General features: G+C 44.2%; 1 protein-coding gene across 2 annotated transcripts in view; it reads left to right on the top strand.

The window, feature by feature from the left end:
• Positions 1 to 14,688: 14,688 nt before the first annotated feature.
• The window catches only part of ZYG11B (zyg-11 family member B, cell cycle regulator), a 118,889-nt gene continuing 105,872 nt past the window's right edge, over positions 14,689 to 27,705 (top strand). For both annotated transcript variants that reach the window (XM_030912863.1, XM_010372150.2), the window contains exon 1: positions 14,689 to 14,919. In XM_030912863.1, coding sequence (XP_030768723.1) covers positions 14,890 to 14,919 — 30 coding nt within the window. In that variant the 5' untranslated portion in view covers positions 14,689 to 14,889. The remainder of the gene's footprint in view (positions 14,920 to 27,705) is intronic.

The raw sequence follows: 27,705 nt of genomic DNA, 5'->3' as shown, positions 1-27,705 counted from the left end.
AGGAGTTGTAGAGCCATTGAAAATTCCTGAGGCTGGGCACAGTGGCTCTTGCCTGTAATCCTAGCACTTTGGGAGTCTGAGGCAGGAGGATCATGAGGTCAAGATATCGAGACCATCCTGACCAACACGGTGAAACCCCATCTCTACTAAAAATACAAATATTAGCTGAGCGTGGTGGCACATGCCTGTAGTCCCAGTTACTCAGGAGGCTGAGGCAGGAGAATCATTTGAAGGTTTGAGCCTTGAGAGAGCTTTTAAGCACATTGAAAGATGCTCAACATCATTACTCATTAGGAAAATGCAAATTAAAACCACAGTGAGATACTATTTTGCACCCACTGGGATTATTATAACAAAAAAAATGAACAATAACAAGTGTTGATGAGGATGTGGAGAAACTGGAACTCTCAGACACTGCTACTGGGAATGCAAAATGGTACAGCTGTCTTAAAAAACAGTTTGGCAGTTCACTAAAAAGTTAGAGTTGGCAGGGCATGGTGGCTCATACCTGTAATCCCAGTATTTTGGGAGGACAAGGTGGGTGGATCACGAGGTCAGGAGTTTGAGACCAGCCTGACCAATGTGGTGAAAACCTGTCTGTACTAAAACTATAAAAATTAGCCGGGTGTGGTGGTGCACACCTGTAATCCCAGCTACTCAGGAGGCTAAGGCAGTAGAGTCGCTTGAACCTGGGATGCAGAGGTTGTAGTGAGCTGAGATCGTGCCACTGCACTCCAGCCTGGGTGACAAACCGAGACTCTGTCTCAAAATAAAATAAAATAAAATAAAATAAATAAAATAAATAAAATAAAATAGTTAGAGTTACTACCTGACCCAGCAATTCCACTCCTAGGTGTATATCCAAGAGACATGAAGATAAACATTCACATAAAAACTTGTCCACCAATGTTCATAGCAGCATTATCCATAGTAGCCAAAATTGGAAATACCCCAAATGTCCATCATCTCTGATGAATGAATAAACAAAATATGATACCCCCATACAATGGAATATTAGCTGTAAAATGGAGTGAAGTTCTGATACATACTGCAACATGAATGAATATTTAAAATATAATGCTAAATTAAAGAAGTCAGATACAAAAGGCAACATATTGTATAATTTCATTAATATTAAATATCCAGAATCAGCCCTGCGCTAATCCCAGCACTTTGGGAGGCCCAGGCAGGAGGATCCCTTGAGCCCAGGAGTTCAAGACCAGCCTGGGAAACAAGACGAAAGCTTGTCTCTACAAAAACCACAAAAAACTAGCTAGGCATGGTGCTGCACAACTGTAGACCCAGCTACTCAAGAGACTAAAGTGGGAGGATCACCTGAGCCCAGGAGGTCAAGGCTGCAGTGAGCCCTGGTCATGCCAGTGCAATCCAGCCTAGGTAAAAGAGCCAGCTCCTGTCTTGGAAAAAAAAAAATACACACACACACACACACACACACACACACACACACACACACGAAATTAAAGCCATTGGCCGGATGCGGATATATATATATATATATCCAGAACAGGCAAATCCACATAAATAGAATGTAGATTAGTGGTTGCCAGGGGTCACTGTACTGTACACTTTAAAATATTGAGTTTCTTTCTTTTTTTTTTTTTTTTTTTGAGACGGAGTCTCGCTCTGTCTCCCAGGCTGGAGTGCAGTGGCTGGATCTCAGCTCACTGCAAGCTCCGCCTCCTGGGTTCACGCCATTCTCCTGCCTCAGCCTCCTGAGTAGCTGGGACTACAGGCGCCCACCACCTTGCCCAGCTAGTTTTTTTGTATTTTTTAGTAGAGACGGGGTTTCACCGTGTTCGCCAGGATGGTCTCGATCTCCTGACCTTGGGATCCGCCTGTCTCGGCCTCCCAAAGTGCTGGGATTACAGGCTTGAGCCACCGCGCCCGGCCAAAATATTGAGTTTCTTATGGCATGTGAATTGTAAAGATTTGCGCCAGAGTGACCCGTGAGGAAAGAACAGCAATGCTGTAAGCTCAGGCTTCAAACAGGGGAACCCATCTCCCCCTGGAGGGTCATGAAGATTTTCCACGGGGTACACAAGCATGAATAATTTTATGGTAATCACTTCTCACAACTCTGATGTGTATATTCTTTCTTAACATTAATCTGCCTAAGAATTTACCTTTCACCTCTCCACTTTCACAATAGCTTTTCCCTTGCTTTTAAAAGAAAAGCTATACCTTTTACTTATCCTGAATACTGTATTACTATGAGGGTATTGTCCTGGGATCGAAAATGTGTAGAGCCAGCCTGGCCAACACAGCGAAACCCTGTCTCTGCTAAAAAATACAAAAATTAACTGGGTGTGGTAGTACGTGCCTGTGGTCCCAGCTACTCGGGAGGCTGAGACAGGAGAATGGCTTGAATCTGGGAGGCAGAGGTTGTAGTGAGCACAGATCACGCCACTTCTCTCTAGCCTGGGCCCCAGTGAGACTCTGTCTCGAAAAAAAGAAAGAGAGAGAGAGAGAGGGAGGTGGTCCAAAGATAAGGATTGTGATGAGTGTGTAGAATATTTTCAGACTTTTTTTTTTTTTTTTTTGAGACAGAGTCTCACTCTGTCTCGTAGGCTGGAGTGCAGTGGTGCGATCTCGGCTCACTGCAAGCGCCACCTCCCGGGTTCAAGTGATTCTTCTGCCTCAGCCTCCCAAGTAACTGGACTACAGGCGCCCACCACCACACCCGGCTAATTTTTGTATTTTTAGTAGAGACGGGGTTTCACCATATTGGCCAGGCTGGTCTCGAACTCCTGACCTTGTGATCCACCTGCCTCGGCCTCCCAAATTGCTGGGATTACAGGCTTGAGCCACCACACCCAGCCTTATTTTCAGACTTTAGACATGAAAGAATTTTTAGTTTGATGAGGTTTAGGGCCCAGCCATGGGAGTGGGTGGCTGAAGTGAAAGGGAGACTCATTAGATTTGGGGATGTCAAGGAGCAGAGAGGCCAGAGAGCTTGAGGGGTCATTGAGGTGGATGTTCAAGTCACCCAAGTTGTTGTAGGATTGTAACAGCCCAGTTGCTCTCAAACTTTAGTGGGGGTCAGAATCACTTGGAAGGCATATTAAAATATAGTTTAGCCGGATGCAGTGCCATACACCTGTAGTCCCAGTTACATGGGAGGCAGAGGCAGGAGAATCGTTTGAGCACAGGAATTCTGGGCTCTAGTGTGCTATGTCAATCAGGTGACTGCACTAAATTAAACATCAGTGTGGTGATCTCCCAGGAGTAGAGGACCACCAGGTTGCCCAAGGAAAGGTGAACTGCCAGGTTGGAAATAAAAGAGGCCAAAACTCCTGGGCTGGACAGCAGTGACATCATGCCTGTGAATAGTCTCTGCACTCCAGCCTAGGTTACATAGCAAAACCCCATCACACACACACACATCTCCCACGTATACACACACACACACCACACATACAAACATACCAGACACACACATACACACACACACACACACAGTTTACCGGGCCCTACACCCAGAATTTCTGATTCAGTTGGTCTTGGTGGCCCAATAATTTGCATTTCTAATAAGCCTCACCTGGGAACAAGGGTGGGCCCCACACTTTGGCAATTATTGTAGTAGAGTGAAGATTGATTCAGGTGTCAAGGTCTTCTATGAATGTATTCAGTTGATGACAGCAATGAAGAGGGAGTGATAGCAACCTTAAATGGTTGATTTAGAATATGACCCTAACACTTGGATGTTTCACCTGGTAGCCAGTTCTTTGCCCACCTTGGCCACATATTTCTCCGTAACCACAGCAGAAGTTTGGGCAACCTTCAGCTCCCCTCCTTGGTCTAAAGTTTCAAACTCTGTGTCCAAGGGCTTTAATTTCCTTTTTTTTCCTTTTAGAGGTGGAGTCTTGCTCTGTCGCCCAGGCTGAGGGCAGTGGTACGATTTCTGTTCACTGCCACCTCTGCCTCCTAGGTTCAAGCAATTCTTCTGCTTCAGCCCCCTGAGTAGCTGAGACTACAGACACACGCCGCCACACCCAGCTAATTTGTGTGTGTGTGTTTTAGGAGAGACGGGGGTTTCACTGTATTGCCCAGGCTGGTCTCGAACTCCTGAGCTCAGGCAATTTGCCCACCTCGGCCTCCCAAAGTGCTAGGATTACAGGCGTGAGCCACCGCGTCCGGCCAATGGCTTTAATTTCATATTCTGTGGAATACTGTTCACCTTGATGTTTGAATCAGAAATAGCTGGAGCCACCTTTATTCTAAAACCAGCAACTTCAGGGTGTAAAAGCAGACTGAACTGCCAAACTGTTTTCCACTTCCAGAGATTTCGTTCTGTTTTGGAGGGTGAGGAAAGGAAAAAAAAAGCCGGGCGTGGTGGCTCATGCCTGTTATCTCAACCCTGTGGGAGGCTGAAGCAGGTGGATCACTTAAGGTGAGAAGTTCAAGACCAGCCTAGCCAACATGGTGAAACCCCGTCTGTACTAAAAATACAAAAATTAGCTGGGCATGGTGGCATGCGCCTGTAGTCCTGGCTACTCTGGAGGCTGAGGCAGGAGAATTGCTTGAACCCAGGAGGCAGAGGTTGCGGTGAGCTGAGATCATGCCACTGCACTCCAGCCTAGGGTACAGAGGGAGACTCTGTCTCCAAAAAAAAAAAAAAAAAAAAAAAAGGAAAAGCTAATACTAGAGAGGTCATTTATAGATTAAAAGAAGGCACATTTCTCAAACTAATATTCTTTCTGACAATAAATATGTTTTGCACATTCATGCAATTTTCTGAAACACAGTTCACAAACTGTAGAAGTTAACCTTCCTTATTTACATTAAAAGTCAGTAAATTGCTGGGCATGGTGGCTCACACCTGTAATCCCAACACTTTGGGAGGCCAAGGCAGGAGAATCACTTGAGCCCAGGAGTTTAAGACCAGCCTGGGCAACATAGGGAGACCCTGTCTGTACAAAAGGTAAATAAATTAGCTGGTCGTGTTAGCACATGCCTGTAGTACCAACTACTTGGGAAGCTGAGGTGTGATGATCATTTGAGTCTGGAGGGTGGAAGCTGCAGTGAGGGTTGTCATCATGCCATTGCACTCTAGCTTGAGAGAGACAGAGTGAGATCCTATCTCAAAAAAAAAAAAAAGAAAGAAAAAAAAAGGTAAGGAAAATACAGGAAGGATTTGTAATTTATAGAAAAGACAGAGCATGGTAAAATGTAATTTTGCTGAAGACCTTAGCGTCAGCCTAATCAGTCACATAAGAAGGCCTGGTTTGGCTGGGAATGGTGACTCACACCTGTAATCCCAGCACTTTGGGAGGCCGAGGCAGGCAGATCATGAGGTCAGGAGTTCAGGACCAGCATGGCCAATATGGTGACACCCTGTCTCTACTAAAAATACAAAAATTAGCTTGGCGTGGTGGTGTGCGCCTGTAGTCCCAGCCACTTGGGAGGCTGAGGCAACAGAATCTCTTGAACCCGGGAGGTGGAGGTTGCAATGAGCTGAGATCACGCCACTGTACTCCAGCCTGGGTGACAGATATTTCATCTCAAAAAAAGAGAGAAGAAGGCCTGCTTTACATCACTGTACATATATACACATACATATACATATACATATACATATACATATACATATACATATACGTCCAAGGAGTTTGTTTTCTCTCTGTACAAAACTTTCATTTGTTGTTCCTTTTGATCAAGACAGGTCGAAAAGATACTTGCTTTTTAATCTACCTCTTTCTTCGCTGGAGATATAATTTCTGATTCCAGGCTGGCATGGTGGCTCATGCCTGTAATCCTAGCACTTTAGGAGGCTGAGGCAGGTGGATCCCTTGAGGCCAGGAGTTGAAGACCAACCTGGCCAACACGGTGAAACCCCATCTCTACTAAAAATACAAAAATTAGCTGGGAGTGGTGAGTCATGCCTGTAATCTCGGTACTTTGGGAGGCTGAGGTGGGCAGATCACTTGAAGTCAGGAGTTTGAGACCAGCCTGGCCAACATGGTGAAATCCCATCTCTACTGAAAATACAAAAAAAGTAGCCAGGTGTGGTGGTGTGCACCTGTAATCCCAGCTACTTGGGAGGCTGAGGAAGGAGAATCATTTGAACCCAGGAGGTGAAGGTTGCAGTGAGCCAAGATCGCACCACTGCACTCCAGCCTGAGTGACAGAGCAAGATTCCATCTCCAAATAAAATAATAATAATAATTTCTAATTCCATAGTCAGGAGTTCTTACCAGCTCCCCTATGAGGTTTTGGAGCCATCACGTCAAGAGGACTTTCCATATATACTCTTAATATCTCAGAATTCTTATGGCCCATGTTGAATATTAGATACTTCCTGTCTACCCTGGAGGCATAGTTGCCTAAACAAATCAAGACTCTAGGGGCCAGGTGCAATGGCTCATGCCTGTAATCCCAACACTTTGGGAGCCTGAGACAGGCAGATGCCTTGAATCCAGGAGTTCAAGACTAGCCTGGCCAACGTGGCGAAACCCCGTCTCTACTAAAAAGACAAAAATTAGCCGGGCATGGTGGTGCATGCCTGTAGTCCCAGATACTCGGGAAGCTGAGGTGGAAGAATTGCTTGAACCCAGGAAGTGGAGGTTGCAGTGAGCTGAGGTCATGCCACTGCACTCCAGCCTGGGTGACAGAGATTAAGCCACTTACCCCCTCAGTACATTTTACAGACGATCAAACCTAGCCCCTATCCCCAAAGGGAGAGGAAAGATTTGTCCAAGGCCTCAGCATCTCAGGGTGCCTGATAGCCTAAAGATCATCAAATCATACCTCCCCAGTATCAGAGCCAGGAACTAGAATTCAATGCTGACTCCTGGTACAGTGCTCCTTAGTCTTTGTTGTTGTTGTTTGTTTTTTGAGACAGGGTCTCACTTCATCACCCAGGCTGGAGGGCAGGGGCACTATCTTGGCTCCCTGATTCGAATGAACTGAAAAAAAATTAAAAAAAAAAACAAAACTGTACAGACCCTCTTAAAATTAGAACATCAAATTTTTTTTTTTTTTTTGAGAAGGAGTTTTGCTTTGTCGCCTAGGCTGGAGTGCAGTGGTGCCATCTCGGCTCACTGCAACCTCCGCCACCTGGGTTCAAGTGATTCTTCTGCCTCAGCCTCCTGAGTAGCTAGGATTACAGGCACCCACCACCACACCTGGCTATTTTTTGTATTTTTTAGTAGAGATGGGGTTTCACCATGTTGGCCAGGCTGGTCTCAAACTCCTGACCTCAAGTGATCTGCCTCATTCCTTGGCCTCCCAAAGTGCTGAGATATAGGCTTGAGCCAGCGTGCCCGGCAACAAGTTTTTTTTACATTAGCCAAGCATGATGATTTGTGCCTGTAGTCTGAGTTACTCGGGAGACTGAGGCAGGAGGATTGCTTGAGCCCAAGAGGTTCAGGCTGCAGTGAGCCATGATTGTGCCACTGTACTCCAGCCAGGGTGACAGAACGAGACCTTGTCTTTAAAAAAAAAAAATTAGAACATCAATAAAGGCATTTCTCATTGTAAAAATTATTTTTACTTGTAGGATAAGTGGCTCTAAATTACTACTTTTAAAATTATTGATTTACTTTAAAAATAAGTAATACATTTTCATGACTCAAAAAAAATCAGGTCGGGTGCAGTGGTTCACACCTGTAATCCCAGCACTTTGGGATACTGAGGCAGGTGGATCACTTGAAGTCAGGAGTTTGTGACCAGCCTGGCTAACATGGTGAAACCCTGTCCCTGCTAAAAATACAAAAATTAGGCAGGCATGGTGTCACACGCCTGTAATCCCAGCTACTCAAGAGGCTGAGGCAGGAGAATCACCTGAACCTGGGAAGCAGTTTGCAGTGAGCCGAGATTGTGCCACTAACCTCCAGCCTGGGTGACAAAGTGAGACTCCGCCTCAAAAAACAAAAACAAAAATTAGCCAGGTGTGGTGGTTGGCACCTGTAGTCCCAAGGTACTCGGGAGGCTGTGGCAGGATAATCACTTGAACCTGGGAAGTGGAGGTTGCAGTGAGTAGAGATTGTGCCACCCCACTCCAACCTGGGCAACAGAACGAGACTCTATCTCAAAAAAGTAAAAATAAATAAAAAACAAGCAAAAAGATACAAAAGATTATATGCTATGAAAATCTCCCTCCTACCTGTCTCTGGCCATCCAGTTTTCTTCATTGCAGAAATTATGTAAGTTTCTGTTAAATTCTTCTGGGGATATTTTATGCATATATAAGCAATTATGAATAGGTATTACTACCATTACTTCTTACAGGAATATTAGCATGCAATACATGCTATTTAGGGCATTGCTTTTTCACTTAACACTAGGTCTTGAAGCTATTTCCCTATTAGTGGACAAAGAGCTTTCTCAATCTTTTTTAAGGCTGTAGAGTATGCATTGTATAACTACACTGTTATTTAACTAGGTCTGTATTAATAAACATTTAAGCCATGTACAGTGGCTCACGCCCAAAATCCCAGTGCTTTGGAAGGCTGAGACAGATGGATTGCTTAAAGCCAGGAGTTTGAGACCAGCCTAGACAACATTGACCAGTCCCTGTCTGTACAAAAAGTTAAAAATTTTTTTCGTTTTTTTCTACCATGCCTATAGTATCAGCTACTTGGGAGGCTGAGGTGGGAGGACGGCTTGAGCTCCAGAGTTCAAGGATGCAGCGAACGATGATTGGGCCACTGCACTCCAACCTGGGCAACAGAGTGAGACCCTGTCTCTAAAAATAGATACATAAAATGAAAACAAAACATTAAATTGTTTTCAGTCTTTTGCTATTACAAATAAGGCTTGAGCATGTGTATAAATTAAACTTTTAAAAATGGAATTGCTGAAATAAAAAAGGGAAATTGCTGGGTCAAAAGGAATGTGCATTTAGGCAAGTTATAAATGCCACCACTAAATTATCCTCCATAGAAGTTATCCCAATCATACTCCCACCAACAAAATATGAGCATACCTGTTCAACATCACCCCACCTTTCCACACAGTATCGTCTCAGTCATAAATCTCTGCCAATCTGATAGGTAAGAAGTGGTAATTTCAAAGAAATTCTAATTTGCATTTATCTTATTATAAGTAAGAGTGAGCATTGAAGAGCCATTTCTATTTCTTTTTCTGTGAACTATCAGTTCACATCTTTTGTGCATTTTCCCCCTTGGGTTTTGTTCTTACTGATTTCAGCTCTGAATACAAATATGAACATTATTCATTTTCCTATGATATGAAATGTGCATGTGTATATATATATATATATATATATATATATATATATACATACACACACACACACACATAGTCATTTGTTATCTGACTCTCCTTATGGTGACTTTTGCCTTACATTTTTTATGTCTACATAGCTGAATTTATCAGTCTTTTCTGTTATGGCATCTTGGTTTTGTTTTGTATTTATTTATTTACTTATTTATTGAAATGGAGTTTCCCTCTTTCGCCCAGTCTGGAGTGCAGGAGTGCGATCTCAGCTCACTGCAACCTCCGCCTCCCGGTTTCAAGGGATTCTTTTGCCTCAGCCTCTGGAGTAGCTGGGATTACAGGCGGCCACCACCATGCCCGGCTAATTTTTGTATTTTTGGTAGACACGGGGTTTTGCCGTGTTGGCCAGAGTGGTCTTGAACTCCTGACATTGTGATCTGCCTGCTTCAGGCTCCCAAAGTCCTGGGATTACAGGCGTGAGCCACTGTGCCCAGCTCTTGTTTTGTACTTAAAAAGATTTTCCTCACTTTAAGATTCTAAAAAATTCTCCCATGGTTCTTTCTTCCAGTATGTTATGGTTTCCTTCCTTCTTTTTTATTTTATTTATTTATTTATTTATTTATTTTGAGATGGAGTCTCACTCTGTCACCCAGGCTGGAGTGCAGTGGCTCGATCTTGGCTCACTGCAACCTTTGCTGTCCAGGTTCAAGCGATTTTCCTGTTTCTACCACCCGAGTAGCTGGGATTACAGGTGCCTGCCACCTCGCCTGGCTAATTTTTGTAGTTTTAATAGAGATGGGGTTTCACCATCTTGGTCAGGCTGGTCTTGAACTCCTGACCTCATGATTCACCTGCCTTGACCTTCCAAAGTGCTGGGAGCCACTGTGCCCTGCCTAATTTTGTATTTTTTAGTAGAGATGGGGGTTTCACCATCTTTGCCAGGGTGGTCTCGAACTCCTGACTTCAAGTGATCTGCCTGTCTGGGCCCCCCAAAGTGCTGGAATTACAGGAGTGAGCCACCACGCCTGGTCTTTTTTACATTTTAATCTTTGATATATTTGAAATTTGTCTTGATGAATAGCGTGAAGTGTAAATCCAAGTTAAAATTTTCTAGATGTCTATCCAGTTATTCTAACACCAAATACAATGCCACCTTTTTCTTTCTGATTTGAAATGCTACCTTCAGTATTATACTAAGTTCCTAGGTAATTTGGATGTATTTTTGATCCTTTGTGCTTCATTGATTGCATATCAAGCAAATCAACTGTGACTCCATTCTTTCTTGATGGCAGAACCCTGATTTTTCTTTTTTCTTTTTTTTTTTTTTGAGATAGGGTCTTACTCTGTCACACAGGCTGGAGTGCAGTGGCGCAACGATGCCTCACTGCAGCCTCGACCTCCAGGGCTCAGGTGATCCTTCCACCTCAGTCTCTTTAGTAGCCGAAACTACCACTATGCCCAGCTACTTTTTGGTATTTTTTTTTGTAGAGATGGGATTTTGCCATCTTGCCCAGGCTGGTCTCAAACTCTTGGTCTCAAACCATCTGTCTGCCTTGGCCTCCCAAAGTGCTGGGATTACAAGAGTGAACCACCTCGGCTGGCTAGAACTCTAATTTTTTTTTTTTTTTTTGGAGAAGGAGTCTCTCTCTGTCGCCCAGATTGGAGTGCAGTGGAGTGATCTCAGCTCACTGCAACTTCTGCCTGCCGGGTTCAAGCAATTCTCCTGCCTCAGCCTCCCAAGTAGCTGGGACAACAGGTGTGTGCCACTACACTTGGCTAATTTCTTTTGTATTTTTAGTAGAGATGGAGATTCACCATATTGGCCAGGCTGGTCTCCATCTCCTGACCTCGTGATCCACCTGCCTCGGCCTCCTAAATTGCTGGGATTACAGGCCCGAGCCACTGTACCCAGCCTAGAACTCTAATTTTTAATGATGATTTTCCTCCACTACAAGCAAGTCCTTAGGGAAAGTAACTCACAAATCAGACGGAGAGTAAATCGTGATTGATCTAAGCTAATATTGGTGGTCGTATTCTCTTTGGTATTTATTGGCTTATCCGTGTTACTTGAGGGGAAATCTATTGAGTAACTACTAAGAAAAATTGTAGCTTATTAGACATATAAGGGGAGATGTTTAGCTAGCATTTAGATACGTAAGTATGAAATTCAGAATAGAGATATAATTTTGGGGCTATCACAGCATAATAATATTTAAAGTAACATGATGGGATAAGATTATCAAGGAGTGTACATGGAAAAGATAAAAAGTCTAAATATTGAGCCTTGGGGTACTACAGTATTTAGAGGTCAGAGAAATGAGGAGAAACTAGGAGCAGCCAGTGAGATAGAAGACCTAAGGGAGTGGAATGTCATGGTAGCCAAGGAGGGGGAAGTAATGAGCTGTGTTTAGCGATGTTGGTAGGTCAAGTAACATGAGCACTGAGAATTGACTGGTGTCAGCAAATGGACACTACTAGTGACCTTGACAAGAGCATTTCAGTGGAGTGGAGGAGGTAAAAGTTTAGCCAGAGAGGATCTCACCGAAAATGAGAAAAAGGATGTCAAGGCCAGGCCAGGTGGCTCATGCCTGTAATCTCAGCATTTTGGGAGACTAAGGCAGGCAGATTGCTTGAGCTTAGGAGTTTGAGACCAGCCTAGGCGATATGATGAAACCCCATCTTTACAAAAAATACAAAAATTAGTTGGACATGGTGGCACACGCCTGTAGTCCCAGCTACTTGGGAGGCTGAAGTGGGAGGATTGCTTGAACCCAGGAGGTGGAGGTTGTAGTGAACTGAGATCGCACCACTGCACTCCAGTATGAGCAACAGAGTGAGACCATGTACAAGCCACCTTTGTGAGGCATTTTGCAGAAAAGAGAATGGAGAAATGGGGCAGTGGGTGGGGGATCAAGTCCAGTCAAGAGAGGGTTTTTTTTGTTTTCTTTTTGAGATGGAGTCTCGCTCTGTTGCCCAGGCTAGAGTGCAATGGCGTGATCTCGGCTCACTGCAACCTAAGGGAGGGTTTTTTGTTTGATTGTTTTAAGATGGAAGAAATAAATTCATGTTGCTATAGCAATGAGAGGTAATAGCAGAAAAATAGTGATGTAGGCGAGAGGAAGAATTGCTGGATAGGTGTCTTTGAGAAAGTGATGTGGTATGCGACCTAGTACTTGAGCTTCTCAAAGTATGATCAGTGGACTAGTGACCGTCTAGAAATAGTTTGTCACCAGTTTGTGACAGCGATTCAGAATTAATATTTTGAAACTTTTATAACAATTTGACAGAAAAATTTTATGTGTGCTGGATTTAATAATAAAAATTCTGCCTAGCATAGTCAAATTAATAGAGACAGAAAGTAGAACAGTGATGGCCGGGGATTGGGGGAAGTTAAGAATGGGGAGTTATTGTTTAATGAGTACAAGCTTTCAGCTTTGCAAGATAAAAAAGTTCTGGAGGCCTGGCACATCGGCTCACGACTGTAATCCCAGCACTTTAGAAGTCTGTGGCAGGAGGATTACTTGAGCCTGGGAGTTTGAGACAAGCCTGGGCAACACAGTGAGACCTTGTCTCTGCAATAAATAAATAAATAAATAAATAAATAAATAGCCAGGTGTGGTGGTACGTGCCTGTAGTCCTAGCTGCTTAGGAGGCTGAGGTGGGAGGATTACTTCAGCCCAGGAGTTTGAGGTTGAGTGAGCCGTGATTGTGCCACTGGACTCCTGATGGGTGACAGGGTAAGACCTTGTCTCAAAAAATAAATAAATAAAAGAAAAATGAGTTCTGGAGTTCTTGATGGGAATGGTTGTATAACAATGTGAATGTATTTAATACCACTGAGCTGTACACTTTAAAATGGTTAAGCAGATTTTAAAAAGTCTGGGCTTGCATTTTGGATGCTTGTTTTTAAATTTTAATTTTTTCTAGTAATTAATTTTCGTTGTATTTTACAGAAATTTAGTTTTCTGATTGGGGATAAAACCTGGGTCTTTTAGCACAGATGCTTGAGAACTGAGGAGGATTTGACATTAGCTAAAAGACAAATAATTCGCTTGCAGTAAGGAAAGGAAGGCAGAGAGAGTATCAAAGCAGAGGTACAGGTTAGTTGGAAGTCATGGTGGGTGCTGGGAACTTGTAGATGTTCTTTTTGGTTTGTTTGATTTTCTCATGAATTGGAAGCAAAATCATCAGCTAAATGAGGATGAGGGAGGAAGTGTTGGAGGTTTGAAGAGACAGGAGACTTGAAATAGTTATGTAGCAAGGTGGCAGAGTGTGTGAAACTGGAGAAATGTGGTAGGGTAGCCACGCATTATGGCCCCTCGACAATAATGATCTCAAATTTACGGGGAGTCAGTCAACCACGTTTGGCTTTTTCTCCACCCACTCCATTGCTGGAGTTCCGTCAGTACGAAGAAAGCAGAGAACGACTAGAGAAATGAAGGTAATACTGAAGAAATCAACTTCATGTACTTCATGTACTCACCTTCTCCCCAAAACAGCTTAGATTCTATTAGATTCCATTTCATGATGGACAACAGAATCTAAGCTGTTTCAGGAAGAAAGTCAGTACATGAGGCCAGTGTGGGGAGGAATAGCGAAAAGGTAGTTGGATCAGTGGATTTAGGGTCTTGGAGTTGAAGTTTTTGGAGTTGGAGTATTATCAGAGGGAGTGATCTAGAAAGGTAGAAGGTTGTGGCCGGGCTCAGCGGCTCACACCTGTAATCCCAGCACTTTGGAAGGCCGAGGCAGGTGGATCACCTGAGGTCGGGAGTTCGAGACCAGCCTGGCCAACATGGTGAAACCCTGTCTCTATTAAAAATACAAAAATTAGCCAGGCTTGGTGCCGGGTGTTTGTAATCCCAGCTACTCGGGAGGCTGAGGCAGGAGAATCACTTGAACCCGGGAGGTGGAGGTTGCAGTGAGCCGAGATCGCACCACTGCACTCCAGCCTGGGCAACAAGAGCGAAACTCCATCTCAAAAAAAAAAAAAAAAAAGAAAGAAAAAAAAGAAAGGAAGAAGGTTGCAATGGGAGTTAGAGGATCAAAATTAAGATTGTAGAGAAGTTACAATTATTCGTATGAACATGAGAGTGAGAGGCTGAACCAAGAATGATCCCTAGAGAAGAGTCTGAGAGGCCGGAGGATTGGAAGAATTAGGTGAATTTTGAAATCACCAAGAATTTTGACAACAGTAGTAATGAACCAGAAGCCCAAATCTTAAAGAATGATGATGAGTGACAGAGGAGTCTATAGGCGACCAAAGCGAGCGGTGCTCTAATCTCTTGTCATAATGTAATATTTAAAGCTCTTCATATTTTGAAGGGAGGCTAGCATTTGGGGGTGTGTTGCTCCTTTAAGGGTCTGGGAGGGGGAGAAACTACAGGTCGGGCTGGGGAGGGGGCGGGACCTCTCGGCTGAGTCTGCGCATTGAGAGCGGAGGCGGGGCCAAGCGCGGGCTCGCGCGCCCGGGCGGGTCCTCGCGGGGGCGGAGTCTGCGCTCGGGTTCGGGCTGCGGCTGCGGCTGCGGCTGCTGCTGCTACAGCTACACTACTAGCTTAAGGGAAGGAGGCCGAGGCCTGGGCCAAGCCCGGAGCCGCCGCTCGCAGGAGCCTCCTGGAGCCTCCGCGCCGGCTCAGCCTGGGGGCGGGCTCCGGTCCGGCCCGCCGCCGCACCCAGGACGGAGGCTGCATGCCCGAGGACCAGGCCGGCGCAGCCATGGTGAGGGAGCAAGGCCTGCCCTAGCCGCAGCCGCCCGCCACCCTAGCCCCCGCCCGCCGCGCTAGCCCCTGCGGGCTTGCCCCTCCCTGTCTCTGGTGTCCCCTCGGGCTCCCTGCCTTTACCTCTTTCCCTCGTTACCGCCCCCCTCGGTGTCCAGCTCCTCCTTGCCGGTGCTCCCCCATTCACCTGCTGGGGTGAACCCCTTTAGGTGACATCCCTGAATCTCCCTTCTCCCCGATGACATCCTTTTTATCACTCCCAGTGACAGCCTTTTTCGCATTCCTTTTGTCGCCCACTCCTTGTCCTTTAACCCTAACCCTTCCCTCCTTTCTCCTCTATCATTTTGCCTTTTTTTTCTTATGTGATTTTTACTTTCCCCCCTTTCCTCCCTATTTTTCACTGCTCTTCCTTGCTCTTCTCACCCCTCTTCACCATTTTATCTCCACTGCCCCCTCCTCTCCGTGTTCCTTCTCCCCTTCGTCCTCTCCCATCCGCGTTTCCTCTTCCTTTATCGGATGTCCTCGCTCGGTTCGCTTTCACAGCTGTCCCCATTTCCTTCTACGGGCTTGAGGGGTCTAAGCAGTAACAATTTGAGGACTGTTGCTTCCTGGGAGCTGTAGGTCGGGCAGATAGGGATTTGTAGGCTTGCTTCTTCCTTTTCGTTTTTGGAGGCATTGAAGAGATCCTGGAAGCCTATTAACTAGTGTCATTGCAAAACCGGAGTGGTGGTGTGTTACAGAGCAATGAAGTGAGGGCCAGCATGCATACTGTGACCTCAGGAGAGATCTAGTCTTTTGACAGAAATAGCTAAAAAATGTTTTGAATTTCTTTTCTTTTCTTTTCTTTTTTGAGGATCTTTTAATGTAGAGGTACAGCTGGAGGAATTTAAAAATACTTGTTTACAGACTTGACTACTATTACTTAAATGGTTTGTTTTCATTTGGAGGCAGAGACCAAGGGCATTTGAAGACTGACAATCATCTTGGCAGGTTGTGACTGTCTCTTTAAACCTTCTAAAGAGTTCATTTGTTTTGCCCTGTCTGCCTTTAGTTGGGAGAACCTTATATTTGCAGATTTTCTTTCTGTTTGAAAATAGGTTAAGGCCTCAGTTGGTTTTTTTCATTGAGTTGGGTTATAAGTGGTTTGCTGTACATTTATTGAAAACATTGCTCCAACATATGCAACAAGCTAAATTTTGGTCTCTGCGAGGAATAAGGTACAACTAAGTCCTGATAATTACGTTCCCCTAGGAGGTTAGTCAGTTTCTTTTTTTTCCCTCCATCTGTTTTTTAGAAAAGTGATGTACTATTAAATTATTTAATCTATGAATTTTCCCTAACTCACTCTTGCATTTTTAGTCTGTCATTTCCCTGTGTCTGTCTCCTTCACTTTCACACACTGTTAATTGTATGCTAACCTGTTTCTCCCTGTGGAATGTAAGTTCTAGGTAGCAACCGTGCCTTACTTATTATTCCAAGTGCCCAGGCCGGCTAGGTGCTTGAATGATTCACTTTATGGTCTCATTTCCCACCTGACTAGTATAAACTTAAATTGAAATTTGAGGTAGCTAGTGGATTACACAGAAAGAGTGAGTTTGAGAATCGTTGTTTGGAGATGATCTTGCTCTGTGGCCCAGGCTGGAGTGTAGTGGCACAATCATGGCTCTTTGCAGCCTTGAACTCCTGGGCTCAAGCGATCTTCTCACCTTAGCCTCACAAGTAGCTGGTACCACAGGCACGGACTGCCGTGCCCCACTAATTTGTAAAACTCTTTGTAGAAATGGAGTCTCACTGTGTTGCTCAATCTGGTCTTGACCTCCTGGATTTAAGCCATCCTCCCACCTTGGCCTCCCAAAGTTCTAGAATTACAGGCATGAGCCATCATGCCTGGGCAGAGAATCTTAATTTTGGTGCAAAAATGATCTTGAGTGAGGTATGATGATATACTTTTCAGAATAAAGAGCCATCCTACCTAAGACATCACATTGCTGTATTTTGAAAGTGTGGGCCCGTCCATTGAGAATGAATGTATGAGAGGGAGGAGTTATGAACTCCGCTTGAGGTATTTAGGATTCAAAAGTGTCCTTTGAGCTGGGCCTGAAAGTTGAATAGGGTTTTTATAGATCATTTTGGGAAGGGGAAGAATGCCTCATGAATGTGAGTAGCAAGTGGAAAGGATGCCCTCACAGGGATTTTTTTTTTTTTTAAAGAAAGAAAGTAGGAAGGAATTAGGATGCATTGTAGGAAGTGGTATTACCATTATATAGCATGGAAGGATGCAAGAATGAAGATGTGAAGTAGGAAATGAGGCAAGCAAGATATTGTCTTAGCCCATTCAATCTACTGTAACAAAATACCGTAAACTAGGTAGCTTGTCAACAACAGAAATTTATTTCTCAGGGTTCGGAAAGCTGGGAAGTCCACAATCAGTTCCCCAGCGGATTTGGTGTCTTGTGAGGGCTGTTCCTGAGTCACCTTTTCACTGTTTTCACACGTGGTGGCAGGGGCCAGGTGGCTCTCTGGGGCCTGTTTTATAAGGGCACTAGCCGGGCGCGGTGGCTCAAGCCTGTAATCCCAGCACTCTGGGAGGCCGAGGCGGGCGGATCACGAGGTCAGGAGATCGAGACCATCCTGGCTAACACGGTGAAACCCTGTCTCTACTAAAAAATACGAAAAAAAAAAAACTAGCCGGCAACGTGGCGGGCGCCTGTAGTCCCAGCTACTGGGGAGGCTGAGGCAGGAGAATGGCGTAAAACCCGGGAGGCGGAGCTTGCAGTGAGCTGAGATCTGGCCACTGCACTCCAGCCTGGGTGGCAGAGCGAGACTCCCTCTCAAAAAAAAAAAAAATAAGGGCACTAATCCCATTCATGTGGGCACTACACTGGTGATGTAATCACCTCCCAAAGGCCCACCTCCTCATACCATTACCTTGGGGGTTAGGATTCCAACATATGTATTTAGGGAGACAGAAACATTCAGACCACAGCAGACATATTAGGCATGATTATGTTTTAAACTTTGCATCTAATTAACTTGATTTTTCCTTGATGGTTAAAGCACGTACACACAGAGTAACTGTATGTATGGGAGAGGTGAGGAGAAGGCAAAATGTTAGCTTATTTTGAGCTAGGAATTATCAGTGGAGGCTACTTTTCCTCGTGCAGTATTTTTTGTAGATAATAAATACAGTTGAATAAATGGTTATTATAAAGCGTTGTATTTTATATTTGTTAATTTTTTTTTTTGGAAACGGAGTCTCGCTCTGTCGCCCAGGCTGTCGCACCCGGCCATTTGTTAAATGTTAATTAGGTTGCGTTTGAATAGTTGAGATGTTTAAGATGAATTCTTGATTGGGCATGGTGGCTCACACCTGTAATTCCAGCACTTTGGGAGGCCAAGGCAGGCGGATCACCTGAGGTCAGGAGTTCAAGACCAGCCTGGCCAACATGGCAAAACCTCGTCTCTACTAAAAATACAAAAATTAACTGAGTGTGGTGGCATATGCCTGTAATCCCAGCTACTCGGGAGGTTGAGGTAGGAGAATCACTTGAACCCGGGAGGCAAAGGTTGCAGTGAACTGAGGGCAGGGCCTGAGAGTTTGCAGTTCTTTTTTTTGAGGCAAGGTCTTGCTCTGTCCCTAAGCTGGAGTGTAGTGGCATGATCGCAGCTCACTGCAGCCTTGACTTCCCAGGCTCAAGCGATCCTCTCACCTCAGTCTCCCATGTAGCTGGGACCACAGGTGCCCACCATCACACCTGGCTAATTTTATATTTTTTGTAGAGATGGGGTTTCGCCATGTTGCCTAGTCTGGCCTCGAACTCCTGGGCTCCAGTGATCCTCCCACCTCAGCCTCTGAGAGTGCTGGAATTATTGACATGAACCACTATGAAAGTTTGCATTTCTGGCCGGGCGCGGTGGCTCACGCCTGTAATCCCAGCTCTCAGGGAGGCAGAGGCTGGAGGATAGCTTGAGCCCAGGAGTTCAAGACCTGCCTGGGTAATACAGCGAGACCCCGTTCTCCACAAAAAGGAAAAAAAAAAAAAAAAGACAAAAAAAAAAGAAGAAAGTTTGCATTTCTGTCGACACCCATGTAATGCTGATGCTGCTGGTCTGTGAACCACAATTTGAGAACTACTGGTCTGAGACATAGTCCTTACTTTTAATTAATCTAACAATGTTTTTGGAGTGTTGTTGACTGTGTTGACATTGGGGAAATCACAGATAGTAAAATAGATGTGACCTTTGGCATTTTTCATCTTATGTATATAGAGCAATTTTATTTATTTATTTATTTATTTATTTATTTATTTATTTATTTGCTTACTTACTTACTTTGAGATAGGATCTTGCTCTGCTGCCTACACTGGAGTGCAGTGGCATGATTACGGCTCATTGCAGCCTCAAACCCCTAGGCTCAAGCAGTCCTTCCAGCTCAGCCTCCCAAGTAAAGCTAGGATTTCAAGTGTGCTCTGTTATATGCAGCTGATTTTTTACTTTTGTGTAAGGAAGAGATCTCCTTGTGTTGGTCAGGCTGGTCTCCAACTCCTGGCCTCCAGTGATCTTCCCACTTTGGCTTCCCAAAGTGCTGGGATTACAGGCACAAGCCACCACATCCAGCCTGTACAGAGTAATTTTAAATGCGAAGAGTTTTAATATATCTTGAGTTTGCTGAAAAAGGACAAGTTGATAGCTGGGCATGGTGGTATATGCCTGTAGTACCATCTGCTCTAGAACCTGAGGTGGGAGGCTCACTTGAGCCCAGCAGTTCAAGGCTGCATTGAGTTATGATCATGCTACTGTACACCAGCCTGGGCAACAGAGTGAGACCTCATTAAAATTAAAAAAAAGAAAGAAAGAAAAGAAAAGAGAAGTTGTGGAATAATTGAATAGTTAGGAGTGACTTTGCAGAGGTCTTACTTTCAAGTAGAGAACTGAGGGATTAAATTGTAGGAGTTATGTAAAGAATAGTCGAGATAGGCCGGGTGCAGTGGCTCATGCCTGGAATCCCAGCACTTTGGGAGGCCGAGGCGGGTGGATCACCTGAGGTCAGGAGTTCGAGACCAGCCTGACTAATATGGAGAAACCCCATGTCTACTAAAAATGCAAAAATAAGCTGGGCATGGTGGCAGGCGCCTGTAATCCCAGCTACTCGGGAGGCTGAGGCAGGAGAATTGCTTGAACCTGAGAGGTGGAGGCTGTAGTGTGAGCAGAGATTGTGCCACTGCACTCCAGCCTGGGCAACAGAGTGAGACTCCGTCTCAAAAAAAAAAAAAAAAGTCCAGATAGAAGGAGCAGCATGTGCAAATGACCTGTGGTGATAACTCTCTCTTGCCTGCCTAACTCTAACATATCCTGGAGTTCTCCATTCAGGGAACTCAGGGAAACCCTATCCAAAAAACCTAGGTCACTCCCCTCTTTATTATGTAGCACTTTTTCATAGGATATATAGCAACTGTAATTTTATATTTCTTACTATAATTATTTAATTGGAGTCTACTTTCCATGTCCAGAATGTGAAAATCATTGATAAAGAGATGATTTTTGACCAGCTTCTAAGGGCTAGGTGATGTTCTAGGCACTGTGATTACAGAGGTTAAAAAAAACTTGGGATACAGGGAGGGATACACAATAAATAAATTATAAATGTATAATGACAATAGTTATATAATAAATACTAAGGAAAAATAAACCAGGGTATGATATAAAGTGATAGTATGTGTGTGTGTGGGGACAACTATTTTAGATAGGATGGTTAAGCAGCAACACTAATAGCTTTTATTTATTTATTTATTTATTTATTTATTTATTTTTGAGACAGGATCTCACCCTGTCACCCAGGCTGGAGTTCAGTGGTGCAACCACGGCTTGCTGCAGTCTCAACCTCCCAGGCCCAAGCCATCCTCCTGCCTCATTCAACTCAAGCAGCTGGGACTATGGGCATGTGGTACCACGCCAGGCTAATTTTTGTATTTTTGTAGAGATGGAGTTTCACCATGTTGCCCAGGCTGCTTTCAAACTCCTGGGCTCATGTGATGTGCCCACTTTGGCCTCCCAAAGGTCCTGGGATTACAGGCCAGAGCCACCGTGCCTAGCCTATTTTTTTCTTAGGACAGTGACATTTTGAACTAAAAAGATGGAAGTTATTATTAATATCAGTAAATGTGTTCTTGAAACTTGAAAAAGGATGTGTGTGGGGGAATCAATAAATAAATTGAAATCCCTTCCAACCTTATGCTTTTGTACCATAAGTCTGAGCAGTCTCATGCCAGTTTGAATCAGAGTCATTCAGAAGCCCAAGTGGAGAAATGTCCTACAATAGGAAGGAAATCTTACTGAATTTCCTTCTTGCTTAAAAAAAAATTATATATTGCATATAGAGATTAAACATCAACACTAGTGGCATTCTGTATCTCCCGCTACTATTAGACATATAATTTATTAGCTGACTAAAATTCTAAATAATTTGGCAGGACATGATGGCTCACGCCTGTAATCCCAGCACTTTGGGAGGCCAAGGCAGACGGATCACGAGGTCAAGAGATTGAGACCTTCCTGGCAAACATGATGAAACCCCGTCTCTACTCAAAACACAAAAACTAGCCGGGTGTGGTGGCGGTCGCCTGTAATCCCAGCTACTCCAGAGGCTGAGGCAGGAGAATCACTTGAACCCAGTGGGGCGGAGGTTGCGGTGAGCCGAGGTCAAGCCATTGCACTCCAGCCTGGACAAAAAGAGCGAAACTCTGTCTCAAAAAAGAAAAAGTAATAATAATAATAATTCAACATAGGAGGTTATTTTCCTTAGATAAAGCTCATGCATGGACGCAATTGTATACCAAAACAGATTTCCTGTTTCAGTAAAATTTACAAACAAGACTCAGCTAGTTCTCTGTAGGATCATCATTCTAGTCATTTTCAGAGTATCTTGCGTTGAATTTCTCTACGTAAAATTAAGTTACTGAGAAAGTTTTTTATCAAATTTTACTGTGTGGTAAAATTTGTATATCAAACCTTTTATAGATTCCCTTGATTTCAAAATAATAGTAATATCTCTTAAATAGAATGTTAGTTTTTATTCTTTCTTATTAAACGTGTTTGTTGTAGAGGTCATGCTTAATGATTTCCAAGAGTGTATTTTTTGTATAGTTTTTACGAGGCTGGGCATGGCGCCTCACGCCTGTAATCCGCATCTGTAATCCCAACACTGTGGGAGACAAAGGCAGGTGGATCACTTGAGCCCCGGAGTTCGAGAACAGCCTGGACAACATAGTGAGACCCTGTCTCTACACAGAATAAAAAAATTAGGGCACATTTGGGGTCCCAGCTACACAGGATGCTGAGGTGGGAGGATTGCTTGAGCCCGGGAGGTTGAAGCTGCAGTGAGCAGGATTTGCACCACTGTACTCCAGCCTGGGCAACAGAGCAAGACACTGTCAATCAATCAGTCAGTCCATCAGAGATATCTTGATGTGTCATTTAAGAATCATGCTCAGATAAATGTACTCATTTACTCTTTTATCATCAATGTACTTATATTTCTTGTCTTTAACTGTTTGTTATACGAAGAAAAGCTACTGTATTCAGTGTTCAGATTAAGTTATAACAATGAAATGACGTTATCATGACCCATTCCCCTAATTCCCACTAATTGACACATGTTGAGTAGATAAATTCTTGGATACTCTCAAACTATTCTATTTTTATAAAGGAGAAAATTTTAGATAATTATTAAATATTCAAAAATATACAAATTGAAATAGACATCAATTTTTTTTATTTTTTGTTTTTTCATGGTGACAGGGTCTTGCTCTGTGGCCCAGGCTGGAGTACAGTGGCATAATCATAGCTCACTATAATCATGAACTCCTGAGCTTAGATGATCTCTTGCCTCAGCCTCCTGAGTTGCTAGGACCACAGGCATACGCCAGCATGCCCAGCTAATTATTTTTGTTTTTGTAGAGGTAGGGTCTAGTTTATGTTGCCCAGGCTGGTCTCAAACTCCTGGGCTCAAGTGATCCTCCTGCCTCAGCCCCTCAAAGTGCTGGGATGTCAAGCCATGAGCCCGGCAGACATCAATATTGAATGTAATGATGTGAGCCTATAGATGAATTGGGAAATGCCGGCTAAAACACTGCTTTTTTCATAGGTCCTAGAACTAGCTCTTAAAGTATATTTAATAAGTGGTAGAAATAGTCATTATTAACAATGGAATAAAAGGTTTTTTTTTTTTTTTAAGAGCCTCAATCTGTCGCCATCTCAAAAAAAAAAAAAAAAAAAATTAGCCGGGCGTGGTAGCGCATGCCTGTGATACCAGCTACTCAGAAGGCTGAGACAGGAGAATCACTTGAACCTGGGAGGCGGAGGTTGCAGTGAGCCGACATCGCGCCATTGCACTCCAACCTGGGGAACAAGAGTGAAACTCTGGCTCAAAAAAAAAAAGTGATTTGGCAGTATGGGTTCAAGAACCACAAAATTGTACACACTCTCTGACCAATTTTCTTGTTATTTTTCTTTTATTTTGAGACGGAGTTTCGCTCTTGTTACCCAGGCTGGAGTGCAATGGTGCAATCTGGGCTCAGCGCAACCTTTGCCTCTCGGGTTCAAACGATTTTCCTGCCTCAGCCTCCCGAGTAGCTGGGATTACAGGCATGCACTACCACGCCCAGCTAATTTTTGTATTTTTGGTAGAGATGGGGTTTCTCCGTGTTGGTCAGGCTTGTCTTGAACTCCCGACCTCAGGTGATCTGCCCGCCTTGGCCTCTCAGAATGTTGGGATTACAGGCGTGAGCTACCGTGCCTGGTCCAAATCACTTTTATAAAGCACTTTGAAGAAGAATATATCTTCAGCACTTAAGTATTTCTTTGACAAACTTAATGCTACAAGTACTATTCTCACGCGAAGTAATCGTGATTAAGATTTTCCAGGCTCATAAATGAAAGAAAAATAAATTCTGTAGTAACTAGGCAAGGGTGGAATGAGAAAAGAACACTGGGGGCGTGCCACTCTTCCTACTCAGAATTTTTTTTATTTTGAGACGGAATCTCTCTCTGTCACCCAGGCTAGATTGCAGTGGCGCAATCTCGGCTCACTGCAACCTCCGCCTCCTGGGTTCAAGTGATTCTCCTGCTTTAGCCTTCTGAATTGCTGGAACTACAGGCGCCCACTGCCACGCCTGGCTAATTTTTGTATTTTTAGTAGAGATGGGGTTTCACCGTGTTGGTCAGGCTGGTCTCGAATTCCTGACCTCAAGTGATCTGCCTGCCGTGGTCTTCCTACTCAGAATTTTTAAATTTCTCCCTGTTGTCTGAGACAATAGACCCTGTGAAGATAACTTTTTAACACTGAAAACCTTGAGAGCCAGGACAGTAACATACTTTCAGAATACATTAATTGTGGGGGGAAAAAACCAAAAAGCAGGTCCGGTAGGAATTCAGTAATATTTTAAAATGATACTCTGTTAAACCTAACATCTATTACGCATTAAAAATATCAAGATATTATTGTGTACAGAGTGTACTTGATATGCATGTGAATTTGTGAACTCCTTAAGATCCTTGTGGAGCCTGCAGTTTCGGCCCTCTAGTTTACAGTGGTCTTACAGGGCTGTTGTTCTATACAGATTGTACTGCACAACTCAGCTAACAGCCATTCGTATAGATAGCAATGAATCTGCAGAGATCCGTATCCTGTGTACTTGGTGATGTCTAGCACATAGTAGGGACTCAGCAAATAGTTGTTGAATGAAAGTGTTTTATTTATTTGTTTGTTTGTTTGTTTGAGATGGAGTTTCGCTCTGTCACCTAGGCTGAAGTGCAGTGGCGTGATCTCAGTTCACTAGAACCTCTACCTCCAGGGATCAAGTGATTCTCCCACCTCAGCCCCCTGAGTAACTGGTATCACAGACGTGTGCTACCACGCCCAGCTAATTTTTTTTTTTTTTTTTTTTTTGAGATGGATTCTCGCTCTGTCACCCAGGCTGGAGTGTAGTGGCGCCATCTCGGCTCACTGCAACCTCCACCTCCTGAGTTCAAGCAATTCTCCTGCCTCAGCCTCCTGAGTAGCTGGGACTACAGGCACATGCCACCATGCCCAGCTAAGTTTTGTATTTTTAGTAGAGACAAGGTTTCACCATGTTGGCCAGGCTGGTCTCGAACTCCTGACCTCTGGTTATCCGCCACCTCAGCCTCCCAAAGTGCTGGGATTATAGGCGTGAGCCACCATGCCTGGCTAATTTTTGTATTTTTTAGTAGAGACAGGGTTTTGCCATGTTGGCCAGGCTGGTCTCGAACACCTGTCCTCAAGTGATCTGCCCCCTTTGGCCTCCCAGAGTGCTGGGATTATAGGTGTGAGCCACTGCGCCTGGCCTGAAAGTGTTTTATATAGCATACTAGGACCTTTATGATCTGATCCTTTTTACTGCTTTAGCCTTATTTCTTATTGTGAGAAATGAGAAAAAGTCTTTACATTTTATGCTCAGTAATAATGAACATTATGCTGTTTTTTGTGCCTCTAAGTTTTGCTTACACTGTTTCTTTTGCCTGGAATGCTGGAGTTTCACCATGTTTGCCAGGCTGGTCTCTAACTCCTGACCTCAAGTGATCCACCCACCTCGGCCTCCCAAAGTGCGGGGATTACAGGTGTGAGCCATCGTGCCTGGTACTACTTCTTAATTATTAAACCTTCAAGTGTCCCTTTATGCCCTACCTCCTTTGTGAAGGCTTTGGTTGCCTGCAGACAACCTTGGGTTAAGCATTTCTGTATGCCTCTCCTGTACATTGTGTGTGCCCTGGTTATAGCAGTTGTTTTCTGTGGTATTATTATTTGTTAATGAGGCTGGCTGTGTCTCCAGATTGTGAGCTCTTTGAGGGCAGGACAGTGCTGTGTTTTTACAGTTTCATGTCATAAACACTTAGTATAGTGCTTGACATGTAGTAAGTACTTACCAGTATTGAACTGAACAATATTGGCCGGGTGTGGTGGCTTATGCCTGTAATCTCAGCACTTTGGGAGGCCGAGGTGGGCGGATCACCTGAGGTCAGGAGTTCGAGACCAGCCTGGCTAACATGGTGGGATCCCATGTCTACTAAAAATACAAAAATTAGCTGTGCATGGTGGCATGCCTGTAATCCCAGCTATTCGGGAGGCTGAGGCAAGAGAATTGCTTGAACCCAGGAGACGGAGGTTGCAGTGAGCTGAGATTGTGCCATTGCACTCCAGCCTGGGCAACAAGAGCAAAACTCTGTCTCAAAAAAACAAAACAATACTGAGTAATACAATATTTGTTCAGTGTGTGTTTGATAGAGAATTGCATAAGGTGATGTTAACTGAGATGTTGTGATACATGAAAAAAATTGAACACTCTGTACAGGTCCCCTGAGGGGAAAAGAGGTTGGATAGGTAAGAAATGTTAGAACAGGTAGTTTCTTTTACTAGCCTAAATGGCACTTTTGACCTAGGAGAAATGTTCTGTCCACAAGGATTTAACAGGAAGAGCTGGGAAGAAAGCCTTGTGATTTCGAGATGAATTGCGAAGCAGTATCCCTTTGTATAAACACTTGAAAGTCACTTGTCTATATAATTTGTAGAGGTGTCCTTCCAGAGAGTAGAATGTTTAAACTCAGATAGTAAATAATCAGTTACTGCTAAATCTAGAGGGGTGGTTAATTCTTTTAAAAACTTTTATTAACTTTTTGTTTTTTATTTTTTTGAGACAGGTCTTCACTCTGTTGCCCAGGCTGGAATACAGTGGTGGCATCTCGGCTCATTGCAGCCTCTGCCTCCCAGGTTCAAGCGATTCTCCTGTCTCAGCCTCCTAAGTGGCTGGGATTACAGGTGCATGACACCATGCCGGCTAATTTTTGTACTTTTTTAGTAGAGTCCGGGTTTCACCATGTTGGCCAGGCTAGTCTCCAACTCCTGACCTCAAGTGATCCACCCGCCTTGGCTTCCCAAAGTGCTGAGATTACAGGCATGAGCCACCACGCCCAGCCCTAGTAGCTTTATATAAAGATCTTTTGTTTTTCTTTTTTGTTATCTTCAGTTCTCCTTTGTGTAAATGTTTTTCTTACCTTTCCAGTGTCTGAATGCCTGCCTATTCAATGTCATATTTTTCTTTTCTAAGGACTTTTTTTTTTGAGATGGAGTTTTGCTCTTGTTGTCAAGACGAGTGCAGTGGTGTGGTCTCGGCTCATCGCAACCACTGCCTCCCTGCAACCTCACCTCTCTTACCTCAGCCTCCTGAGTAGCTGGGATTACAAGCATGCGCCACCACACCCGGCTAATTTTGTATTTTTAGTAGAGACGGGGTTTCTCCATGTTGGTCTCAAACTCCCGACCTCAGGTGATCTGCCCACCTCGGCCTCCCAAAGTGCTGGGATTACAAGTGTGAGCCACCATGCCCGGCCAGGACTTTTTTTTTTTTTAAAAGCTATAATATTCTGGGCCGGGCGCGGTGGCTCAAGCCTGTAATCCCAGCACTTTGGGAGGCCGAGACGGGCGGATCACGAGGTCAGGAGTTCGAGACCATCCTGGCTAACACGGTGAAACCCCGTCTCTACTAAAAAAATACAAAAAAGTAGCCGGGCGAGGTGGCTGGCGCCTGTAGTCCCAGCTACTCGGGAGGCTGAGGCAGGAAAATGGTGTAAACCCGGGAGGCAGAGCTTGCAGTGAGCTGAGATCCGGCCACCGCACTCTAGACCGGGCAACAGCCAGACTCGGTCTCAAAAAAAAAAAAAAAAAGCTGTAATATTCTTGGTGATATAACATTTGTAATTTTCATTTCATAGGCCC

Source organism: Rhinopithecus roxellana, chromosome 12, assembly GCF_007565055.1.
Source record: "Rhinopithecus roxellana isolate Shanxi Qingling chromosome 12, ASM756505v1, whole genome shotgun sequence".
NCBI lineage: Eukaryota > Metazoa > Chordata > Mammalia > Primates > Cercopithecidae > Rhinopithecus > Rhinopithecus roxellana.
Note: the sequence above shows the minus strand (reverse complement) of the source record. Positions and strands in the feature narration are given on the sequence as shown.